General features: G+C 40.0%; 1 protein-coding gene across 4 annotated transcripts in view; it reads left to right on the forward strand.

Annotated features, from left to right (window-relative positions):
* nst (phosphoglucomutase 3-like protein nst) overlaps positions 1-22,256 on the forward strand; it is a 206,233-nt gene that overhangs the window by 125,881 nt on the left and 58,096 nt on the right. For all 4 annotated transcript variants that reach the window (XM_072297204.1, XM_072297202.1, XM_072297203.1 and 1 more), the window contains one exon: positions 20,737-20,849. In XM_072297204.1, coding sequence (XP_072153305.1) covers positions 20,737-20,849 — 113 coding nt within the window. The remainder of the gene's footprint in view (positions 1-20,736; positions 20,850-22,256) is intronic.

Here is a 22,256-nt window from a genome sequence, read left to right on the forward strand (position 1 = left end):
ACGTGTCTCAGGGAACGCAAACGTCTGCAGACCTTCTGTTTCAGCGCAATGCGCTCATAGATGAGATAGCATTGTTAAATGTCACTAACAGTAAACTTCGGGATGAAATACTCAAATTAAAAAAGGCGAACTTTAGTATTAAGGAACAAATTAGAAAAACAAATAAGAGAGATAAAGGAGAGAAGTGTTCTGAGTTTAGTTATAGAAACACTTGTGTTTTCAAAAAACTTAGGTATGTAAACTCAGTTGATGAACCTAAATCGAGCTCCACAATTTCTATTATCAGTAATAATGATTTAGTAGGTAAGAAAATTAATTTAAATCTTAAACCTGGTGATGACCCTACGGAGAAAAGTTTTACAAAAAAAATACCAGGTGTGAATACGGGCTTTCTATCCCAAGAAAACCTTGAGAGAGAACACAGAAATTGGGATTCGACCAAATTTAAAAAGAGAAAAAATGGAGTAAAAATAGTGGCGGATAGCCATGGAAAAGAACTTGGCTTCCACCTAAAAAACTCAAGTAATGCTTTTGTGAGTTCAAGTGTCTATCCGGGCTCATCCCTAGAAAACTTAATCGAGTTTACTAGTGACGAAAATTTAAAAAATCTAGTTTTAATAAGTGGTTCGAATGATATGCATCAAAATAATGCAGATAATTTTTACAATAAGCTTCATAATTTGTTAAACAGTACTGATGAGGATCAAAATGTATTATTAGCAACAATACCCCCACGTTATGATCTCAGGTATACGTCTCGTATTAACCAAGAAATTAGGAAAATGAATGTTAAAATATGCAACCTTGTAGGCAAATTTAATAATGTGTATATGCTAGATCTCCATAATATCGAACAGAATCTCTTTACAAGACACGGCCAACATTTGAATAAGATAGGCAAGATGAGGCTGCCCTCAATGATAAAAACCATCTTAAGTAATTTAAACTACTAGAATCCGACGTGGCAAGCACTAGCAGGCCTAGTTCTAAGTTGCATCTTGGCAGTCAAATGAGAGTGAGAGATACATTTAAACTAATAAGTGAGGACAAGACCGAAGTAGCTGCCGCTGATAAGGTTTTCTTAAAATCTTCCTCGAAGACAAACTTATCTTTATCTTTATCTTTTTTAAATTTTAATATTCAATGCCTCAAAAAAATTGAAAAACCGCACCTACGTGCGCTTGAATTAGGAAAGCTGCGCACCCCGCCTGATATTATATGCTTTACAGAGACTTGGTTTAAACCTGGTCAAACCATTCCTTTAGCAAATTACATTTGTGCTGATACCAACGCAAGACGTTTTACTAAGGGAGGAGGATCAGCCATTTATGTTAAACATAATATTACGAGCTCGTGTCTACAAAAGTTTAATGCTCTTTCAATTGAAAACCACTTTGAAGTCTCTGCTATCTCCGTAACAAAATCTGATAATTTTTGTTTCCAAAAACCCTGGATTGTAATTTCTATTTACAGGCCACCGACTGGTGATATATGTACTCTCTTAGAACAACTAGAAATAATACTTAGAGATTTATTCGAATCAAGTTGCCCCTACATTATTGCAGGCGATTTTAACGTTGACTTTCTCAACTTGCAGTATAAAGACGTTAAGTCACTTTGTAGTCTATTAACTGAATTTGGCATTAAGCCATTATTTTGCGATGAGCCCTCGAGGATCTCTAAAACTACGGCAACCCTGATTGATAATTGTTTTTCTAATAATCAGCCCGTAGACTCTTTCATGTGGGATCCCTGTCTATCCGACCACCGAGGGGAATTTGTCTCATTTAACATTAATAACCAAATTACTCATCAGAGAAAAAACAGTACCCTTAGAAGATACTGGTCTGATGATTGTAGATTTGACCTACTAAATCAACTCACTCATTTCTGTTCTAATTTTAATGCTCAACAAGGTGAAACTGATGACAAGTTGGAAAAATTCTGTCTTGGTCTATTCTCCTCCATTGATCTTTGTTGCCCTTTAAAACCAGTTAAGCCTTTTGCTTACAAAAGGATAAGAAATAACACCCTAAATGCGCTGAGTGCACAAAAGAAAGAATACCATGCACTTTACAAAACGACAGGCCTTCTTAAGTACAAGAAACTCTTTAATAAAACAAATAAATCTTTAAAAAAGGCCCTTTATCGTGAAAGGCGTAAAAAATGCGAGTCTTTCATTAGAAATTCTAAAAACAAATCTTCTGCTGTCTGGAAAATAATCAATGAGCAATTACCAGGCAAAAGAACACATTCATTGATTGATTCCATACGTTACAACAATACTGATATTAAAGACACTGCTGAAATAGCAAACGCATTCAATGATCACCTTACCTCGCTGCATAAAACCTTCCCATTAAATCCTAAGCATAAGGTAGCACTAAACATGGTGGAAAAATCACTAAAAACCCCACCTCCGTCCTTTGAGTTTCAACATATATCAATGGAGGAATTGTATTCTTGCGTTTGCAGTCTCAAGCCTAATAAAACTGATACGGACGGGCACCTACCACCATTCTTTTTCAAAGACTATTTTCCGGTTATCAGTGACCATTTACTCTTATTGCTAAATGAATGCATCTCTCAAGGAATTTTTCCTGACTCTCTAAAACAAGCCACGGTAATTCCTGTTTACAAAGAGGGTTCTAAAATTGATATTTCAAACTATCGTCCCATTTCCATCCTGTCCACAGTAAGCAAAATCCTAGAGAGAATCTTATTCAAGCAACTCCTTTGTCATTTCGAATCAAATGACCTACTATATCATAGACAGTACGGTTTCAGGAAAGGTCTATCTACCACACAAGCTCTCTATAATCAAATTGATCATGTGATTAATGCTTTCGAATTGCAAATTCCGATTATGAGTCTACACTTTGACCTAACCAAAGCCTTTGACCTCTTAAACCATTCCTTGTTACTCGACAAGCTTCAAATTTATGGGCTGTCCTCAAATTCACTAGCCCTCATTGCCTCATATCTTACTGGTCGTAAGCAAAGAGTGAAAATCATCTCTGCTGCAGGTACCATCTTATCTGATTTCCTACCCATAATTACTGGCGTACCGCAGGGCTCAGTACTCGGTCCACTATTGTTTATTATATACATGAATGACCTCCCTTCCAACGTTACTCATCCCATTTTATTATATGCCGATGATACTTCCGCTGTAATTACAGATGGCGATGTTAAGCTAAAAGCTCGTGAAGTCTATGAGCAGGCCTGTATGTGGTTTGAGGCAAATGGCCTCCTTGTCAATCAAAAGAAAACTCAAGTAATTCTTTACTCTGTATCCCCTAGAACTACCTCTTCATTGCCAGAACCCATTTGTATGTTAGATGATAATTTAAGCGTAAAATTGGAAAGTTCCATAGAATTTCTTGGCATTCATATTGATGCAGGTCTAACGTGGCAACGACAGACCGACATGGTTGTGTCAAAACTATCAAGGGCCTCTTGGGCCATTCGCAACCTTTCCAGAATTTCCACCTTGAGCTGCTGTCTCGCTTTCTATCGCGCTCACATAGTGTCTCATATGCGATATGGGCTTCTTCTGTGGGGGCGAGGCTCTAGTGTTGATCAAGTGTTTGTCATGCAGAAAAAAATTATCAGAACCATTTTGAATCTTCCTCATAACTCACACTGCCGCCCGATCTTTGTTAAATATAAATTGTTTACCCTAACCTCCCTGTACATCTGGGATTGCCTGAAATTTGCCATCTCCAGTGCTCTTATTTTGCCTTCTGACCTCCTGCCCAATCATCATTACAACAGTAGGCATAAGAACATCCCTAATAAAATGATTCGATTGAGACGGACTGAGCAGGATGTCAAATTTTCGGCAATACAGATGTTCAACGCACTGCCTTGGAGTGTGAAGCTACACTTTCGAAATGCTGATCTAACATCGTTTTTTAAGGGGCTGCGTGCTTTCTTATTCGAAAAAGCCTTCTATAATCTCCACGAACTTGTAGGCTAGTAAAATTTAAACCTTGTACCTTATGTATATCGATGTAACTGTTCACCATGTACCAAATATGACGTGTGCCATAGCCTCAGCCAGAGGCTCAACTGTACAAATTATAAAATAAATAAATAAATAAATAAATATTTTATCAATCATGATTTTTTCCTTGCGATACTGAGAAGAGAATGCATACTATTTATACGAAATCTTTACTATAGAGAGCCGCTCTCCTCTCTCTGGTGTATAATACTATGCGAATCGCACTCAAAAGTCTGCATATCTTCCAGTCCCGTTCGTCTACTTTCTTGTACCCCTGCTTTAAGAAGTACATTATTTCATGCTCGTCTGGGACACGTTCTAGGAGATGGCATAATCTTTCCGTTATCTCAACTAACCCATAACACCCGACGGGATCGGAAGTGTCTATTAAGCTGAGTTTAAGATGGTGGAACAACTTATCAGGAAAAAGGAGTCTGGCAAACTTGTTCAAAAGCTCTGCTCGTATTCCTGGAATCTTGAAAGAGAGAGCCTCATATACCGTATCCAAGGTGTTCATCGCTCTAATCGATTGTGATTTGAGGGTTGGAGCGTCCATACTTGACGAGTTCTTGTTTTGAAATGATCGATCACACTTCCTCGACACTATTTATACGTTCCCTGACTAGAATTGTTAATTTTTCCCACTTGTATGAAAGCGTAGTTTTATATTACTACTACAAATTATGACTACACAGTTTGTCCGAGTGTAATCGAGTCTGGTGATTAGCAAATACTACTATATTTACTTTGATTTAAATTACGACGACACAGTTTGTCCGAGTGTAACCGAATCTGGTGATTAAGAAATACTAGGTACTGTATTAACTTTGATCTAAATCATGACTACACACTTTCTCTGAGTGTAACCGAGTTTGGTGGTGAACGAATACTAATACTATATTTACCCTGAGGTAAATTATGACTTTACAGTTTCTTTTCACTCGGTTATGAAAAGTGTAAATTTTTCTCCGAGCAAAAGTTCATCGGTCTAGGTTTTGATGACATTAGAAAACCTCGAGTTTAAAATAGTTTTTCACTTGTTCACTCTGAAATCTTTTCAATGAACAGAATCTAGCAAACGTAAAGATAGTATAGATTTTCTGTTGTGACAAACTCAGAAAACTTGGAGCTTAAAATAGTATCACTTGTTCGCTCTGAAATTTTCTCAATGAACAGAATCTAGCAAACGTAAAGCTAGTATAGATTTTCTGTTGTGACAAACTCAGAAAACTTAGAGCTTAAAATAGTATCAGTTGTTCGCTATGAAATTTTCTTAGTGAACAGAATCTAGCAAACGTTAAGATAGTGTAGATTTCCTTTTCTTACCGACTCGGAAAACGTTGAGCTTAAAATAATATCTTTATCATGGCTGCTCAAGAACAAACACAACAGATTGTTGAAACTTTCATCCAATGTGATATTTGTGATGAATTTTATAAACAAGGTGAAAAGCACGAACACTGTGCGGAACAAATTAAGAAGGAGGAGGGTATCGACGATGAAACGCATATTAAACAGGAGCACAGCGCGCTCATCCATTGTGATCTTCGTGATGAGTTTTATGCGGAGGGAGAGAATCATGAGCAATCTCCCGAACATATTGAAAAGATGTCCACCATTAAGGACACCTCATCACCTACCGACAACGATGAGAATCAAGAATATTGTGACACATGTAATATATCATACGATAAAAGAGAAAAACATGAAGAATCTGCAAGTCACATAAGAAATTTGTTTGAGACTAAAGTACCGATAGTTCAAGTCGAGACTGCTTGTTAAAGCAGGTTGAAAACATTTTTCATCACGAACCTCCAACCGGAGATTCTCATCATCGATGACTACCTACTAACAGCTAAAGACCTCGTGATTGGAAAAATTAAAGAACTCACCGACGAGGCATTGAAGGTAAATATACTAGTTTACGCCGAGTACGAGAAAGCTGACGATAAGGACAAGGAAGGAATGCAGTTGAAAAAATTTAAGACTGAAAACGAAGCTATTTTCGCGTCAACGGATCTGGACGATTATTATGAAAAGTTCAGGGCCAAGATCAATAAAGAGTCGTTCGATTTTCACATGAACGGATCCGGGTGGGTGCTGAAGAAGATACAGGGTATGGAGCTACGTGTCAACCGCTATTACGCGTTACATCGAGGAGGAACCTATGTTAAGGTGCCATTTTCAACGAAACATGTTGTCAATGTAAATAACGGTGAATATAACGATTGTTTCTTCTTCGCAATGTTGGCAAAGTTCGTCCCGAAGGAAGAGAAGTATAAATATGATCCGGCTAAATATGTAGATATACTCCATCATTATGATTTCTCGGTCGTTCGATTCCCCTCAAGCATAGATGATATTATCAAATTCGAGAAAACGAACAACGTATCGGTCTCGGTATTTGGGCTCCATGAGAGTTTGGTGTCCAACAAGAAAAAGTATACAGTTTACCCAATTAAAGTTGCCGACCCGGAAAGAGAGGACCACACCGACCTACTATGTCTCTCAACCCCCGTACCTTTCAGTTACCATTATTGCTGGATCAAGAACTTTGAACAACTTGTACGTAAACAGTTGACAAAACATCAACATCGTATCTACATCTGCAAGAAATGCTTTACGCACAAGTACTCGATGGAGCAATTGAATCAACATAAAGTTCTTTGCTCTTTAGTTAGCTAAGACGCGTTCCTGGCTTCATTTCCCGACGAGCGATACCTCAAATTCAAAAATCACCATAAGGAAATAAAACATAATTACGTAATCTACGCAGACTTTGAAGCCTACTTAGAACAAATCCATGGTGACTCGGAGCATCCAGCTTCTGCGTATAGGCGACACATCTCAAATTCATACGCTTACCTCCTCGTCACGGAGGATCCCGAATTTAAAATGACGGAACCGAAACTGTACCGTGGCGAGGAGGCACATATCAAATTTCTGGTCGATATAATCACTCAGGTAGGAAGAATCAGTAAGAGTTACAATGATGAAGAGGGAAAAATAATCATGACACATGAAGATCGGGCCACATTTGAAGCGGAAAATAAGTGTGGACATTGCGAGGTGGATTTTTCACAACCAGGTATCGTAAAGGTAAGGGATCATGACCATCAAAAGAGAGCGGGAGGGAGAACAGGGTCCAATTATCGAAAGGCGCTATGTTCTAGTTGCAATCTTATTTTCCGACATGAAAAATGTGTTAGAGTCGTCCTGCACAATGGTAGCAGGTATGATTTCCACGAGGTAGTGCTGGCTCTGAACAAGTATCCTCATCGCGTCGACATAATACCACACACGGAGGAAAATAACATCAGCATGACGGTCCATCTGGGAAACAGGTTTTCGATCAAGTTCATCGACTCGTTCCGTTTCCTCCCCGCATCGTTGGATAAACTGGTTCAGACGATCCCGCGCGAATCTTTCGTTCGCACGAGGAAACTCACTCGCACAGACAATGAGTTCGACATGGTTTGTCGGAAAGCTCCTTTCCCGTACGATTACGTTGACAATCCGGCCAAGCTGAACGAGCCGCGTCCACCACCGCGAGAAGCTTTCTTCAACACCCTGACTCAAACGGACATCTCTGAAGAAGAATACCAACGGTTTCTCCAAGTGTGGCAAACTTTCAATGTCCGTAATCTCGGTGAGTATTTAGATTTCTACTTGCGACTCGACGTGTGCCTCCTCAGCGACGTGTTCGAGGAGTTCCGACTCTTTGGGATGGAAAACTATGGTTTGGACTGTGCCAACTACTTAACGTTACCCGGTTTCGCTTTCGACGCCTTCTTAAAAATAACTAATGTGAAAATTCAACTCTTCAATGATATGGATATGGTATTCATGATTATGAGCTCGATCCGAGGTGGGATAACACAGGTAGTGAAACGGCACGCTCTCGCAAACAATCCTTTGATACCGGATCAGTTTGATCCTAAAAAACCAGTGAACTATATACAATACTTGGATGTGACGGCACTCTACGCACACACCATGAGAAAGCATCTACCCTACGATAACTACACTTGGGTCCCGGAAGGAGAAGAGTTGCTAACTCTGGCGAAAACTATAATCAACCATCCCGACGACGCTCCTTTCGGGTACATACTCGATCTAGATATTGAATATCCAGAACACCTCCACGACCTGCACAAGGACCTTCCGTTCTTGTGCCGGAACGAAATACCACCATCGGGAGCGGGGAAATATACGAAACTATTGACGACTCTAGCTAATAAAAACAACTATGTTATCCACTATGTAATGTTGAAAGAAGCGCTTGGTCAGGGATGAAAACTCCTGCGCGTCAACCGGGCCATCAAATTCCGTTAGGCTCCTTTCTTGGCACCCTTCATCGAGCTGAACGCCCGGTTGAGACGGGACGCTACGAATCCGTTGCACCAAACGCTCCTGAAACTATGCAGCAACGCTTGCTACGGAAAATTTATCGAGAACCCGTTGAAGCGAAAGAATATTAAATTGGGTACAAACAGCAGACAGATACTGAAAGCCATCTCACGGGTCGATTTCATAGATCGCACAATTTTCGCAGAAGAATTGGTAGCAATCCATTTACGGAGAACAGAGGTCGTCATAGACAGACCAATGATTGTTGGTTTTTCAATCTTAGATCTGAGTAAAGTACACATGTATCAATTCCACTATAATCACATGCTTAAGAAGTACAATCCCGACCAAGTTCAACTTCTCTATATGGATACGGATTCGTTCATTTACGAGTTGACTACACCGAACGTTTACGATGATATGATGTCAGGTCTACACTTGTACGACACCTCCAACTTCCCAGAAGGTCATCAATGTCGCAGCGCGACAAACCGTAAAGTAATGGGTAGTTTTAAGGATGAAACGGGGGGAATACCCATTGCTGAGTTTGTCGCGCTGCGACCTAAAATGTATGCATATCGTTTCAGCAACGGGGAAACAGAGAAAAGGGCAAAAGGTATATCAACAGCAGTGGTAAGATCGCTAAACTTTGTCAATTTTCTCACAGTATTAAAGGATCCTGAATCGAGAATGAGCGCCCCGATGCGTAGGATCGGGGCGCGGAGACATCAACTATACTCATTTGAAAGTACAATAAGAACCCTCTCCGGCTTAGACGATAAACGTTGTATTTTAGAAGACGGTGTTAGCACTGTTCCTTGGGGTCATCGTGACATCGACGACGATCCTTGCATGGTGGATGAAAGTTGCGGAGCCGAGACCGAGTTGAGAAAAATCCTCGCTGTTAAACAACCTCGTATAAATAGTATAAATAAATCTGGAGAACCGTCAGTTAAGAAACCTCGAATTTGAAAATAGGAACAGTGTTCACTCCGTCCTCTAGAATATATCGTTTGTCATCGAGTCCGGGTAGAGTTGAGAAAAAATCCTCGCTGTTAAACAACCTCGTATAAATAGTATAAATAATTCCGGAGATAGTAAAAGTGTAACTAACGGAACGAATAAATGATGGCTTGTCTCGATGTACAAGGTTTTTGGAGCCAAGGAAATTTCATCGTTAAAGAGTTTGGTCTTGTGGATATGAAGTGTACTGTAACTGAACTCTACTTATTCAAACCTCCGTTCCCGAGCAGCATGTTGAGCGCTAAAGACGTTGTGACAAACAACTGGTTAACACGCAATTATCATCCCTTGGAATGGGAAAGCGGGTTTCTCGATTACAATGAATTCACTTCAAAAATGAATCGCATCGGGAACCGCTACGATGTACTTTATGTTAAAGGTGAACAAAAACGAAATTTCATTAAGGGTTTCGTGCCGGAAAAATGTATCGTTGTAAATTTGGATACTAAAGATTGTCCGTCCTTGCGACTATTGGCTCGTTGGTCGACAGCATATACGTGTCCTTTAGTACATCCATTCTGCGCTATGTTGAACGCATTCCGATTGTGTATGTGGATGTCGGAATCTTTTTATCGTGATTATTTCAAAGATGAACTCATGCAAGAGCAGGAGAAGATTATAGTGGCAGACGAACAAAGGAATCACCCCGATAATAATAAAGGAGTAGTAGATGAAAAGTCAGATTGAACGAACCGAAATATAGTAGACAGATTAAGTGAAATCATCCGTGCTGAATATAGCAGACAAATTGTTTCACTCGAAATATTGCGGATGAAAAGTGAAATCATCCGTGCTTAATATAGCAGACAAATTGTTTCACTCGAAATATTGCGGATGAAAAGTGAAATCATCCGTGCTTAATATAGCAGACAAATTGTCGAATCAACCCGACTTAATATATATATAGCACACGAAAAGTGGAATCATTCGCAGACGAATTATCGAACCGAAATATAGCAGTCGAAAATTGAAATCATCCGTGCTTAATATAGCAGTCAACTTGTTTCACTCGAAATATATAGCGCACGAAAATTGGAATCGTCCGTACCTTGAAAGAACTGACGACATGGAAGTTTTCAACAATTCAATCTTGATCGTCAACGCTAAAGAGCTGACTGTAAACGCCCGCTACAAGATGAACAAACTCATCAAAATGCCAACCAAGTACGGGATCACCGTTGCCGCTGATATCATCTTCGAGAATCATCATCGTCTCCTCTTCCTACCTTTGCACATTACGAACCGTTTTGACGGACGATGCAATTCAGGATATCAACGCTGGATCCTTCGATCTCATCTACGAAGGTCCGATCGGAAGAACATATAAATTCGCACTCGTTCCAAACGTTGCAGCTTAATTTATATTGTATGTATTATTGTATTCTTTTGTAAATGATGTAATGGTTGAAAAAAAAAAAAAATAACAAGTTTGTAAAAAAAAAAATAAACATCTTATTTTTTTTTTAGACGATGACGATGACGATGACGATGACGATGACGATGACGATGACGATGACGATGACGATGATGATGAATCGTTCCAAGACGCAACGGATAAAGAACAAACAACGGGTCCCTCGGAAGACGACGACGTCGATTCTCGAGACACAATCACTGCCCCGAACGTAGAATTCTACTTGGACTATCTGGAAAAACATCCGAAACAATCCGATCCCGCGTATGGTGTGCGGAAAGCGATCAACGGAAACTTTGTCATCAGAAACCGAACCATAAGTTTCGATTCGGACGGACGACTAATCTTGGATGGTAGCGATGAGGTGTTCGAACCGACACCCGGGTTCTTGGAGCTCCTTTTTAAGAAACATCCGCGTAATTACACAGCAGATGATCGCGCTAAATTCCAACGAGTAGTTACGCTCACCAATGCGCATCGGAGGGATCATCATCCACACGGTAGACCCAACTCGAACCGCAGTCAAAAATACCGCGATCTCATCAAACCTTTGTTCGCTACATCGACTCCGAGATCAACGAGGAAGTCATCGCGTAAAAAACTGAAGAAAGGCTCCGGTATCAAAATTCACCGTGCGAAACGGGAACTCGTCTATTGGGACGATCCGAACGAATTGGTCCAACGTCTCGTTTTACTTGTAGCTTTGAAACAAGCTGGTCACACCGATCACAATCGTGAAATTCTGAGTATCGTCGAGGAGCTTCGCGAAGCGGATTACATCCACTAAATATAGGTTCCGCACAAAAATGAGTCACACCGACCGGTTTGGAAGATCGAAAGGGACTTACGTTCGCAACACGAAGCAAGGTCTCAAAGGTGACGGTTTCTTACTGGATCCCGACGGAAATTATCTCGTATCCAACAAACGGATCCGACAACTGCAAGATCCCGAAGAGGATACCGACGCCGTGAACAAACAATGGACGGACTCGAGGTGGACGGAAGCTATGGATTTAGCACAGCTTTGTTTGGAGAAAATGGAAGAATACAAAAGTATCACGCAACGACTCGAGCCGAAATTATCACGACTGGAAAATAGAATCAGTCAATTAGAGGTTGTGAATCGAAAGAAAGGAAAATAGTGTTGCGATGAGTCACACCGATGGTTTTGGCCGATCGAAATTCCGCCGCGGTCCAAAAGGTGACGGATTCTCATTGGATTCCGACGGAAATTATATCGTATCGAACAAACGGATTCGTCAAGTGCAAGATCCCGAAAGCGATGAGGATGCGGTGAACAAACAATGGTCCGAACGGAAGGGGAAGGAAGCTATGAAATTAGGTCAACACTGTCTGGAGCATATCCACCAACTTCAGCAATCTTACAATCGTCTGGTTAAAATAGTAGCAACGAAACAGCATTTGAATCGAGAGAGCGGACGACGTCGACGGTAATTATCATGTCGGCAGAAAAACGTGGGATCGTCGAGGAGCTACATAAACCTGCACGACGAAACTATCTGCGTCGTAAAGTACTGATTCTCGGATTGTTCGATTTATGGCAAGCCGATCTCGTTGAGATGCAACCGTACGCCTCGGTCAACAAAGGATACAGATATCTCCTCACCGTCATCGACGCGTGCTCGAAAAAGGCGTGGGCCGAACCGCTCAAATCGAAAACGGCCGCGGATGTTACTTATGCTCTGCAACGCGTTCTCAAAGCAGCCGGAAAGTCACCGAAACATTTACAAGTCGATATGGGCTCGGAATTCTACAACTCCAAATGTCAAGCATTGATGAAGCGTCACCAGATCAATATGTACAGCTCGTACTCGACAACCAAAGCCTCCATTGTCGAGCGATTCAACCGAACGCTCAAAACGAAGATGTGGAAAGAGTTCAGCGCACAAGGATCGTACAAGTGGGTAGATCTATTACCGAAACTCATCCGTAAATATAACGGGAGCGTTCATCGCACCATCGGGATGAAACCAAGCGATGTCACCGAAAAGGATGTACCGATGATCCTGCAAAAGCTTCGTGGGCCGCCGCTGAGTAAAATTGAAAAGAGACGTTTGGCCAGACGAAAACTGAATGTCGGTGATCACGTCCGGATCTAGAGACTCAAAGCCATGTTCGAGAAAGGATACACACCGAATTGGAGCACGGAAATTTTCAAGATTGTCAGCGTCAATCCGACCGTTCCGATCACGTACGATCTGAAAGACGCGCACGATACGATCATCAAAGGAAAATTCTACCGCGAAGAACTCCAACCCACCAACTATAAGGATACCTTCCTGGTGGAGAAAATTCTGCGTCGCAAGAAAAACCAGGCCTTTGTCAAATGGTTGGGTCTGGACGCGAGTCACAACAGTTGGATCGATAGTAAGGATTTCGTATAATTAGTATGCAACGCGAACTGTTTTAAACTGTAACTGTAAATACCCCCCCAAAAAAATTTTTTTGATTCATCAATCTGAACATTGCAATATCCAATCCCAGTTGCTCATCGCAAAACATAAGGTTCCGATACGCATTTCCAAGCGCACACTACTAAAAAAATGTAAATTACCGAATCAGACCCTAATCTCCAGTCTCCGATACCAGCCCCATACTGTAAAATACGGTCTTTTGAAGCCGAAAATTTTACAAGTCCGAAATCTCGAAAACCAAAACTCGTATCGAAATTCGGTCCGTACAGTTTTCCGATCTTCGAAAGTGGAAAAGAATCGCATCGATCCGCGGCGGATCGGAGGACGGTAATTTTCCGAAAATTTTTCAATTTTACCGAATCAGACCCTAATCTACAGTATCCAATACCGACCCATATGGCAAGATACGGTCTTCCGAAACCGGAAATTTTTACAAGTCCGAAAATCCGAATTTTTTGCACGATATGGCAACACTGTATAAAAAATTAACTAATTTCTCGCCCCATCTGGCAACACTGTAAAATGCGATGTTGCAAAATTTCACCAATAAATAAATCATTAATTTATGTCCACCGTCCGGCAACGCTGCTGCGCCATCTTGAAAAATACACCATTGCATAAACCGCAGATTGAAGGGGCTATATTACACGATTGCATAACCAGATTATTGAAGGGGCAACATGCAATACTTTCTTCCTTACAGCGTTGCCATATTGAACAATAATCCCTATACAACACTGTAATTTAATTCGTATTTTTCTGCACCATCGTGCAACGCTGTTGGATTTTTTACCTGGCAAAGTCGCCATATTCTCCCTACTTGAGTGTTGGGCAGAAGTGGGCTTGAGGATGGCAGAGGCTTGAAAGGAAGATTCGAGGTTAGTCGCCACAGCGACAGCAGCATCGAATTTGGCAGGTTATTTCGTTATAATTTCATCGCGGATGTCATCGCTAAACAGGCCGTGGATGAACTGAATACTAAGCGAGTAATCTAGGAAGTCGCCAAACTCACAATATCGCGCACCGGTCTTGAGGAGAGACACAAAATCTGATATAGACTCATCAGCGTGCTGATGAATCTTCCGGAAGGTGATGGCTTCACTTAATTTGTTACGCGATTTGGCATAGTGAGAAATGAGCTTGTTTCTTAGTGATGCAAAGTCAAGCGAGCTAGGAAGGACAGGAAAACAAAGAGCATTTAATGATGCATTTAACTCGGGGCCCATGTGCACCCGAGCCTGGTTTGCCCATTGAGTTTTAGGCACATGGCATAAGTTCAATTTGAGTTCGAACCTGCCGAAGTAATCCTCTATCTGTTCGTGAGACGTTGGAGAGAAAGCTTTAAAAGAGAACCGGGAGGCGGATTGGACCGTCGGCGAAGATTGGGAAGCGGCAAGCTGCAGGACCAAGTCAGTTAATTGGGCGAGTTTAGCTTCGAGGCCTTGAGGTTGAGGAGGATCTGTTTCACCATCCGACATGATGCGATGCACACTTCACGGGGTCGAGCGATAGCGCGAGAAAAACGCGACCGTTAACGCGAAAACACGTTGAAGAGAAAGATTTCCGAATTCTGAAATAAATCGGAAGAAAAGCTCGTCGCCATTTTTTATATCCTAAAACTAAGGATGATGGAAAAGAGAAGTGCACGAGAGTTGCGTGACATAACGACAGAGTATATTGATAAAAGATACAAGCTTGCCCTGCAGGCTGTGACACCTGAGTAGCGACAATATCACTACTCGTACATGCTACCAACTGCTACATAATAGGAATAAAAGAAGAACTGTAAGTTCTGTTAAAACTTAAAAACTTAAAGACTAGAAGAATAAAAGAATAAAAGGGGCTTGGTTAAATGGTTACCCAGACACTGGCTAAGTAGGTACGTAAGTGCCTACGGCACAATAACACAGCCACAAAAGGGGCAGGGACTTATTTTCCCGGCATTTGTTGATCTAAGAAGGAGAAACATGCATGTCAAGACCAAGAACAGTGAATTCATTTAAAATTTACTCAGAAATTTCAAATTGAGGCATCAAAAACAGCTTCTATGACATTAATATGATGCAGGGTGTGAATAGGAGCGGTATTCCTATTCACCCCAAAATCATCAATTTTCAGCATGGGATTTTTATTTTTGGAGTACTCAGTGCAGAAACCGAGATTAAAATTCAAAATTTCCTGCAAAGTCATCAACAACATATAAGAGAACAACCTGTAATTGAAAATTTGACTTACCTTAAGTTATTATGCCCCTGACAGACCACACTCGCAGCCCTTCAAAAATCGCGGGTGATTAGTTTGTTGTTTGAGGTTATGTTTACATCCGTTGGTCGGTGGAAAAAAAAACGTTGGACATCACTTATCACAGTCAGTAGTGCCACCCGAACATATCGGCGCCACCAAAATTTTCATAGCGCAGATACGCGCCTCACAGTGGGCCGAAAACGAAAATTTTTCAATATCGTTCCTATTCACCCCGCGATTCCTATTCACCCCGGTCCACGGTAAGTGTTTGTTCGTGTCTCCTCTTTGTAAGTGACCACTCTAGTGCATATACACAGTTACGCTATCGGTACAGGTGTTATTTCTTTTTCTCTACAGTCAGGACTTACTCTTAAGCGCAATAATTTACCAAAGAAATTCACCTAGTTGCGTAAATAATTTGGTGTATGGATATTCAGTTAATATCTCCTTGCAGTGATGCAAAGTTTCTGAGATCTGTCTTAAGTGGGTTTTGCATTTAGACGGCCACTCTTGTCTGATAAAATTACTGTTCTAGCAGCTTCAAATTTATTTTTAGTCTCTGATTCATCAATAATTGAAACTCATGGCTTCACTTACCATTAATCAGTTCAAAGCTATGTCGACAATGAATCATCACAGGTCCGATCGAAGAAGGAATTTTCTGGTGTGTGCTGAGGCTGAACCGACATTACAACTCAACTTTCAAAAGCATCAACTTATAAAAATTTATCAGGAAGTGGTAATGGTAAGTGGTAATCATGTTAGTGCTCGCTTCTTTCATAAGCAAATTGTGTGCTCCAAATTTCAAAATCTTCTCACCTGCATGTATATTTGAAGAGGAATATGACAGGATATGTAGCAGGCTACACTTCATCTATGAATAATATGTAAATTTGTCTCAAGTGCATTCTAAGGAAACTTCCAGAATTTAAGTATTTCCTGCAGCAACAAGGCTCATCACATTTCATGGAATGAAGTGATCAAAACTACTTACGTACCTACAGCTTGGTCACTTTCATGTCTTTCTAGAGTGAAGAAAATATTTTTTTTTCTCTTTTTAAGAATTCAGGGTTAGTCAAACCTGTCCAACAAAAATTTTAATAAAATCCCTTTGTTCAAAACCACCTAAGAATCATTTCAATGGTAAAGTTGCCCACGATTCTTGTTGAAAGTCCGAAAGTCGGCTGGTTCACAGAATTTCTCAGGTACAGACGGATGGAAGGATTTTGAAAAGACATGGAATTACATCCTCTCATAAGAATAAGTCAGGAACACGGTTAAGGTTATCTGGGGATGACATTTGTAACATTTCGTTGCATGATTTTATAATCGAAGAGAAACAGAAAGTCTGAAACTTTGTAAATCTACGTAAGTGGTTTATAGTTAGGCCATGACATTGATATGCTCGTTTTATTATTAATTATTCTCCACAAAGTTAAGAATACTTACAAAAACTGTTCCAGAATAGATGCAAATGTAACCTTGTGGTATCTAAGTAACTTTACATATCTTACCTCTTGAACTACCATAGCGGCCCGATTATTGAAACTATGTCAGCCCAACATGAAAAGACATAGCCCTATCTTAACCGTGCAATATATCAAAATTTGATGTCTTGTCGGGTTGCATTAAACTTTCAATAATCGGCCTGCTGATGAGTTGCAAAATATTTCCACCTCCCGACAAATGGTCATGTCTTGGTTGATGCTTTCGAAAGTTGAGTTGTGATGTCGATTCAGCCTCAGCAGACACCAGAAAATTCCTTCTTCGATCGGACCTGTGATGATTCATTGTCGAAATAGCTTTGAACTGATTAATGGTAAGTGAAGCCATGAGTTTCAATTATTGATGAATCAGAGACTAAAAATAAATTTGAAGCTGCTAGAACAGTAATTTTATCAGACAAGAGTGGCCGTCTAAATGCAAAACCCACTTTAGACAGATCTCAGAAACTTTGCATCACTGCAAGGAGATATTAACTGAATATCCATACACCAAATTATTTACGCAACTAGGTGAATTTCTTTGGTAAATTATTGCGCTTAAGAGTAAGTCCTGACTGTAGAGAAAAAGAAATAACACCTGTACCGATAGCGTAACTGTGTATATGCACTAGAGTGGTCACTTACAAAGAGCAGACACAAACAAACCCTTATGACAAACATCGAACATGAGAACAGAACTGGATTAAGTAACTGTAGTCTCTAATTTAGTTCTAAACTGCGAATTTGAAGAACCCACAGATTAGTCCAGATCGCTAACATCGGCGGAAGAGCGTGAGTAGTTTTGTGAGCGCCATTGGCGGGAAAATCTATGGGCATTTAAAACTAGGAACCAAAACTGAAATTTTGGCTATTTTCAGCAGATTTTCGGCGGGAGAACACTTCTTTTTCAGATTTTTGTGAGATGAAACGTTCCGAAGAATTCAAGAATTAGTTTCTCAGTAGAATTTATGTGGTTCAATATTTCCAGATTAAAAGATGCAGCACTTTCCCCCTTAATTTGAAATGTTTATCTCTCATCTATTCTGGATGAATCAATCTTCACCGTCAGATTATATATCATATTTTTGAAGTTTAAAGCCTTAGAAACCGAAAATTAAAGCAAAATCCTAGTTTAATGAGACTTTTGGTTCCTAGTTTTGAATTCCTGCCAGGCCCCCATGAGAGCAGTTAATTTGCTACCAACTGTTGTAAGAATATTGAAACAGAATACTTAGCATTACAGTACTTGATAAAATCTTATGTGATCAAAAACCATTATTACACATTACTATTTATATTTTATTAAAGCTTTATAATCAGATTCAAGAGGAAATTTCTCTCGCTCCATTCAAGTTCTTTCACTACTGGTAGTGCCATCAATTTTCTAAAGTTGCCTAACCTGTAGCAAAATTACTCACGCTTTCTAAGCATTGGCTAGATTGGACGTTAGCGATCTGGACTAATCTGTGGAAGAACCTTAAGACACACCTCAGATGTGTAATCACCTGGTTCGGGCCAGAGAAACCTTGAACTACATGAGATCATATTGGAGAAGTTTGAGAGGTCAAAAGGCTGTTATACTAAATAATTGGTGAACTTCCAAGTCTTGAATGAATTCAGGACCACATACTTAAGACAAAGAAACTGCAAAATATTTGATTTGAGACGAAAATGAAAAGAGAATGGTCAAAAAAAAAGAATGTCTGGGTTTGGACATTGGACTTGTAAAACTGATTTTCAGAATGCACTTTAAAATGAGCCGATAGGCCGTGGCTCCAGGTTGTAAAATACGATGAATATTATTGCCAAACGCTTGGTTGAAGTCGAACATGGATTTAAATTAATTAAAATTAAGAAATTTCAAGTTGATTCGTGTTATCAATCTTCGTTTGTTTACGACCCACGCGCGGCAGAGGCATGCAGAGGTACCTTGCCGGTACGCTAGGTCAAAAGTTTGGCCATCACCGGACGGATAGAATGGGCGCCATTTTGAGATGGCCCAGGCGGCGCGCGTTTAAATGGGAGCTCAAAATACGGACTTTTGAACTCGTATTTCGTGGGGTAATATTGCTCAAAACAATCGGGGAAAGTTCCTGTGAACTATGTGCACTCTCTAGTTTCCAGAAATGCCAGAATTACGAATTACTGAACAAGTTCATTGGTCAGGGCGCCTAGCTGAGATTGAAACCATAGCACCAGCGCCACAAACTTTTCATCATGGGAAACTGACAAACTTTAACTTAGAACTGCATACTTCTAACTATCTTTTTCAACTTCCTAACAATTTAACTTGGAAAAATTATACTTTTGAAGGTTTTGTGGTATATAATGCATTTATTTTATATTATTCAATCTTGCTTGTGCAAGACTAGGCCAGTAATGTTCGGGGAGCTTGTTATTGGTACCTAGCCCTCAAGCGTGCATTGACTCGAGAGTCAGCCACAAAATTTGTGAAAGAGAACTGAAATTTTACAAGCTACTATATACATTCTTTATGTTGGTACCCTTGAAGGGTATCCTTCCCAGGTTCGTGTGTGCCTCACTACTATTCTTTAATAGTAGCGTCTATTCTCAAATTGCAGCAAGTGCATTTGTTATCATGTGGCAAAAACAGGAGGAGACCTAACTTTCAACTTTCTTGAACCCTTTATTAAGCTGAAAATCTTAGAAATTGAGTTGGTCTCCCAAATGATTGATAGGGAGGTGAAATTTGCCTCATAAAACTTAAATTAGGCACTTTAAATTTTTCACGAAGTTCAATCTGCTCTTTTATTGTACACAATCTCCCCTTTACTCAAGGAGACCAGTGAGTCATGTGCACTTCCCTGGCACTTATGGTGTCATCCTTTTGTTTTTTTTTGAAGCTGATGAGGTCTTTTTAAGTTTTACAAGATTATTATTTTTAGCTATCATGTTGTAATATCAGAAACAATTGTTCTCATCTATCCCAATTTTAAAAGTTTAGGGCGCATGAATTATAGAGAGTGAGAAAGTGCCAAAAACTTAAAAGCCTAACATAAGGAACGTGGAAATATAAGGAATCTTGGTGGCTATCAGCTGTAAATGGCCAGTGAGCGCCTCACAAGCTAGTTGCATGTTTATACCGGCAACCTGGTCTGCCGTCGGTTTTTTAAAGGTTCTGTTGCTCAGTTAACAAAAAAAAAAACCTCAAAAGTGTGGCCAGAAGACTTTGAGTAACAGAATGGTAGAATAGTTGTGGGTCCACATTATTTTAAGAAGAATCTCTTTACTTATGAATAACAAAATAGAATTGTAGTCACCTAATGAACTCCATAGAGTCTTATTTCAGAGCGAAACTAAGAGGAGGAAGTTCAACCAAGGCAGGTACATTGGAATACTCAGCCGAGGTCCTGTAGTAAGACTTGGACTGGTTTCATTATTCTTTGAGCTCGTCAGTAAGCCACACTTAATTACAGATCACAACAGCAACATTCAGTATCCTGCAACATCCTAGACAGTAATAAAAAGCTACCATCGATTCAATGCAACGCATGGCCAAAGAGCAATCTTTGATCCTATAATTCTAATATCAATTATTTCTGGCTTTGATTTTCCGTTAAGGTAGTGTGGATCCAGCACTCTTCTACCATTCTATCACTCATCAATCTGTGAGCCGTTATTTTTCATTTTCTTCTTTTATCTTTAGGCGGCGTACAGTTATAATTCAACTGTTGTTATCAATTCATGAATCTGTACATTCGTAAGGTGTTTTAATTTTATCTGTCATCGCCTCTCCCTGTTTTTCTTAATATTTAGTGGCTGGCTATCTGAAAGAACTGATAAAGAAAACAGGCATTAATATTCAAGTAGGTCTTGTTCAGACAGCTTATGCAAATGGCAGCTCCACAAAGTATGCCATTGAAAAATTGGTGAGTAAATTCATTCCTTTTGCCTGTATGCAAGTGGTTTTTTTTTTTTTTTTTTTTTTTTTTTTTTTTTTTTTTTTTTTTTTTTTTTTTTTATGTAAAAGAGCTGCTAGAGCTGTTCTAACCATAGCTCTTTTGATATTCAGTAAATGATTTTAGTCCAAGAGCCAGCACCAAATTATCTAACCGGAGAGTATAAGAATTTTCATATACATTCTTAGATCGGGACACTCGAGTGTAGCAAGGATTGGGCAGTCTGGCTGGTCATAGCCGCTGGGTTCAAAATTTGAGACCCATCAAATTTCCGAAAAATTGCGTAAAATTTAACCGGAAAGTATTACATATAGTTGGTTTTAGTCTCATATTGTAGGGGTGACTTCCCTGATTAGATATTACCTTGCCAGACCGTCGAACTCCGCTGGGAAAGGGTTGCCAGACCGCCCGAAAGTTGCTAAAATCGACCTTTTCTGCCTCATGTGAATGCACAATAGTCCATAGCCAACCTATCCCAAAATAGGGGTTTACCTTCCACATTCTGGAAAAAAATCTCTAGCATATGTATCCTATGTGTTTTTTAGCGCTAAGTTCGAATCTGAACTTTGCTACCTTCGATTTTTGCCGCTAAAGCCGCCATCTTGAAAAAACGTTGCCAAATCTCATTTTTGTCCAAGAATCGGTAATAACTCGTTCCCTGTGCGTCGGACGACAAATAAAGTTCTACAAAGCGAAAGTACGTTAAATTTTAATTTTGAAGCATGCATCAAAGTTTTGATACAATGCATGTACCGTTGTACCGTCCACCAGAGCGCGCTGAAAACCGCGGGAAATTTGAAAAAATTGTCATTTTTGGCGTCTTTCCTTAACACCTTTTTTTCTGGGCGATTTTTCGGCGAAAATGGTCGTGGAAAAGTGAAGTCAGCGAAAAATGCTACAAGAAAGACTCTCAATTTTTGGACTAATGACTGTTTTTACAGAAGTTAGTCCAGCGCTTGAAGTCGAAGACTCCAACGGCCGAAATCGGCGTCAACGCTGGATCACGGTTCTGTCATATTATAAGGATTGTACTTAATATGGTTTCATGACGTATTATTTTAGCTTTGAGGCATTGAATCTCGCTGTGAACATTAAAGTTAGAGGTTTCAATTCACCCAGTATGGCATCCCTTTCTAGATCCCTGCTCTGCCCCTATTCCCGCAGGTCTCGCAAAATTATGATGGGGCACTTTCCTCTCAGGGTCTAAATTTTTTCGATCCCGGGGGAGAAACAGTTGAAGTCGCCTAACCATCATTTCAGCATCATTATTAGGAATGTGAATTATCAGTCGAACCAATTTTAATATCTGAGGTTCCAAACTTTGCGAACAGGGTCACAGGAGCCTGAACATTGAAGTTCCTGCAAACTTTAATTTTC

Source organism: Bemisia tabaci, chromosome 2, assembly GCF_918797505.1.
Source record: "Bemisia tabaci chromosome 2, PGI_BMITA_v3".
Taxonomy (NCBI): domain Eukaryota; kingdom Metazoa; phylum Arthropoda; class Insecta; order Hemiptera; family Aleyrodidae; genus Bemisia; species Bemisia tabaci.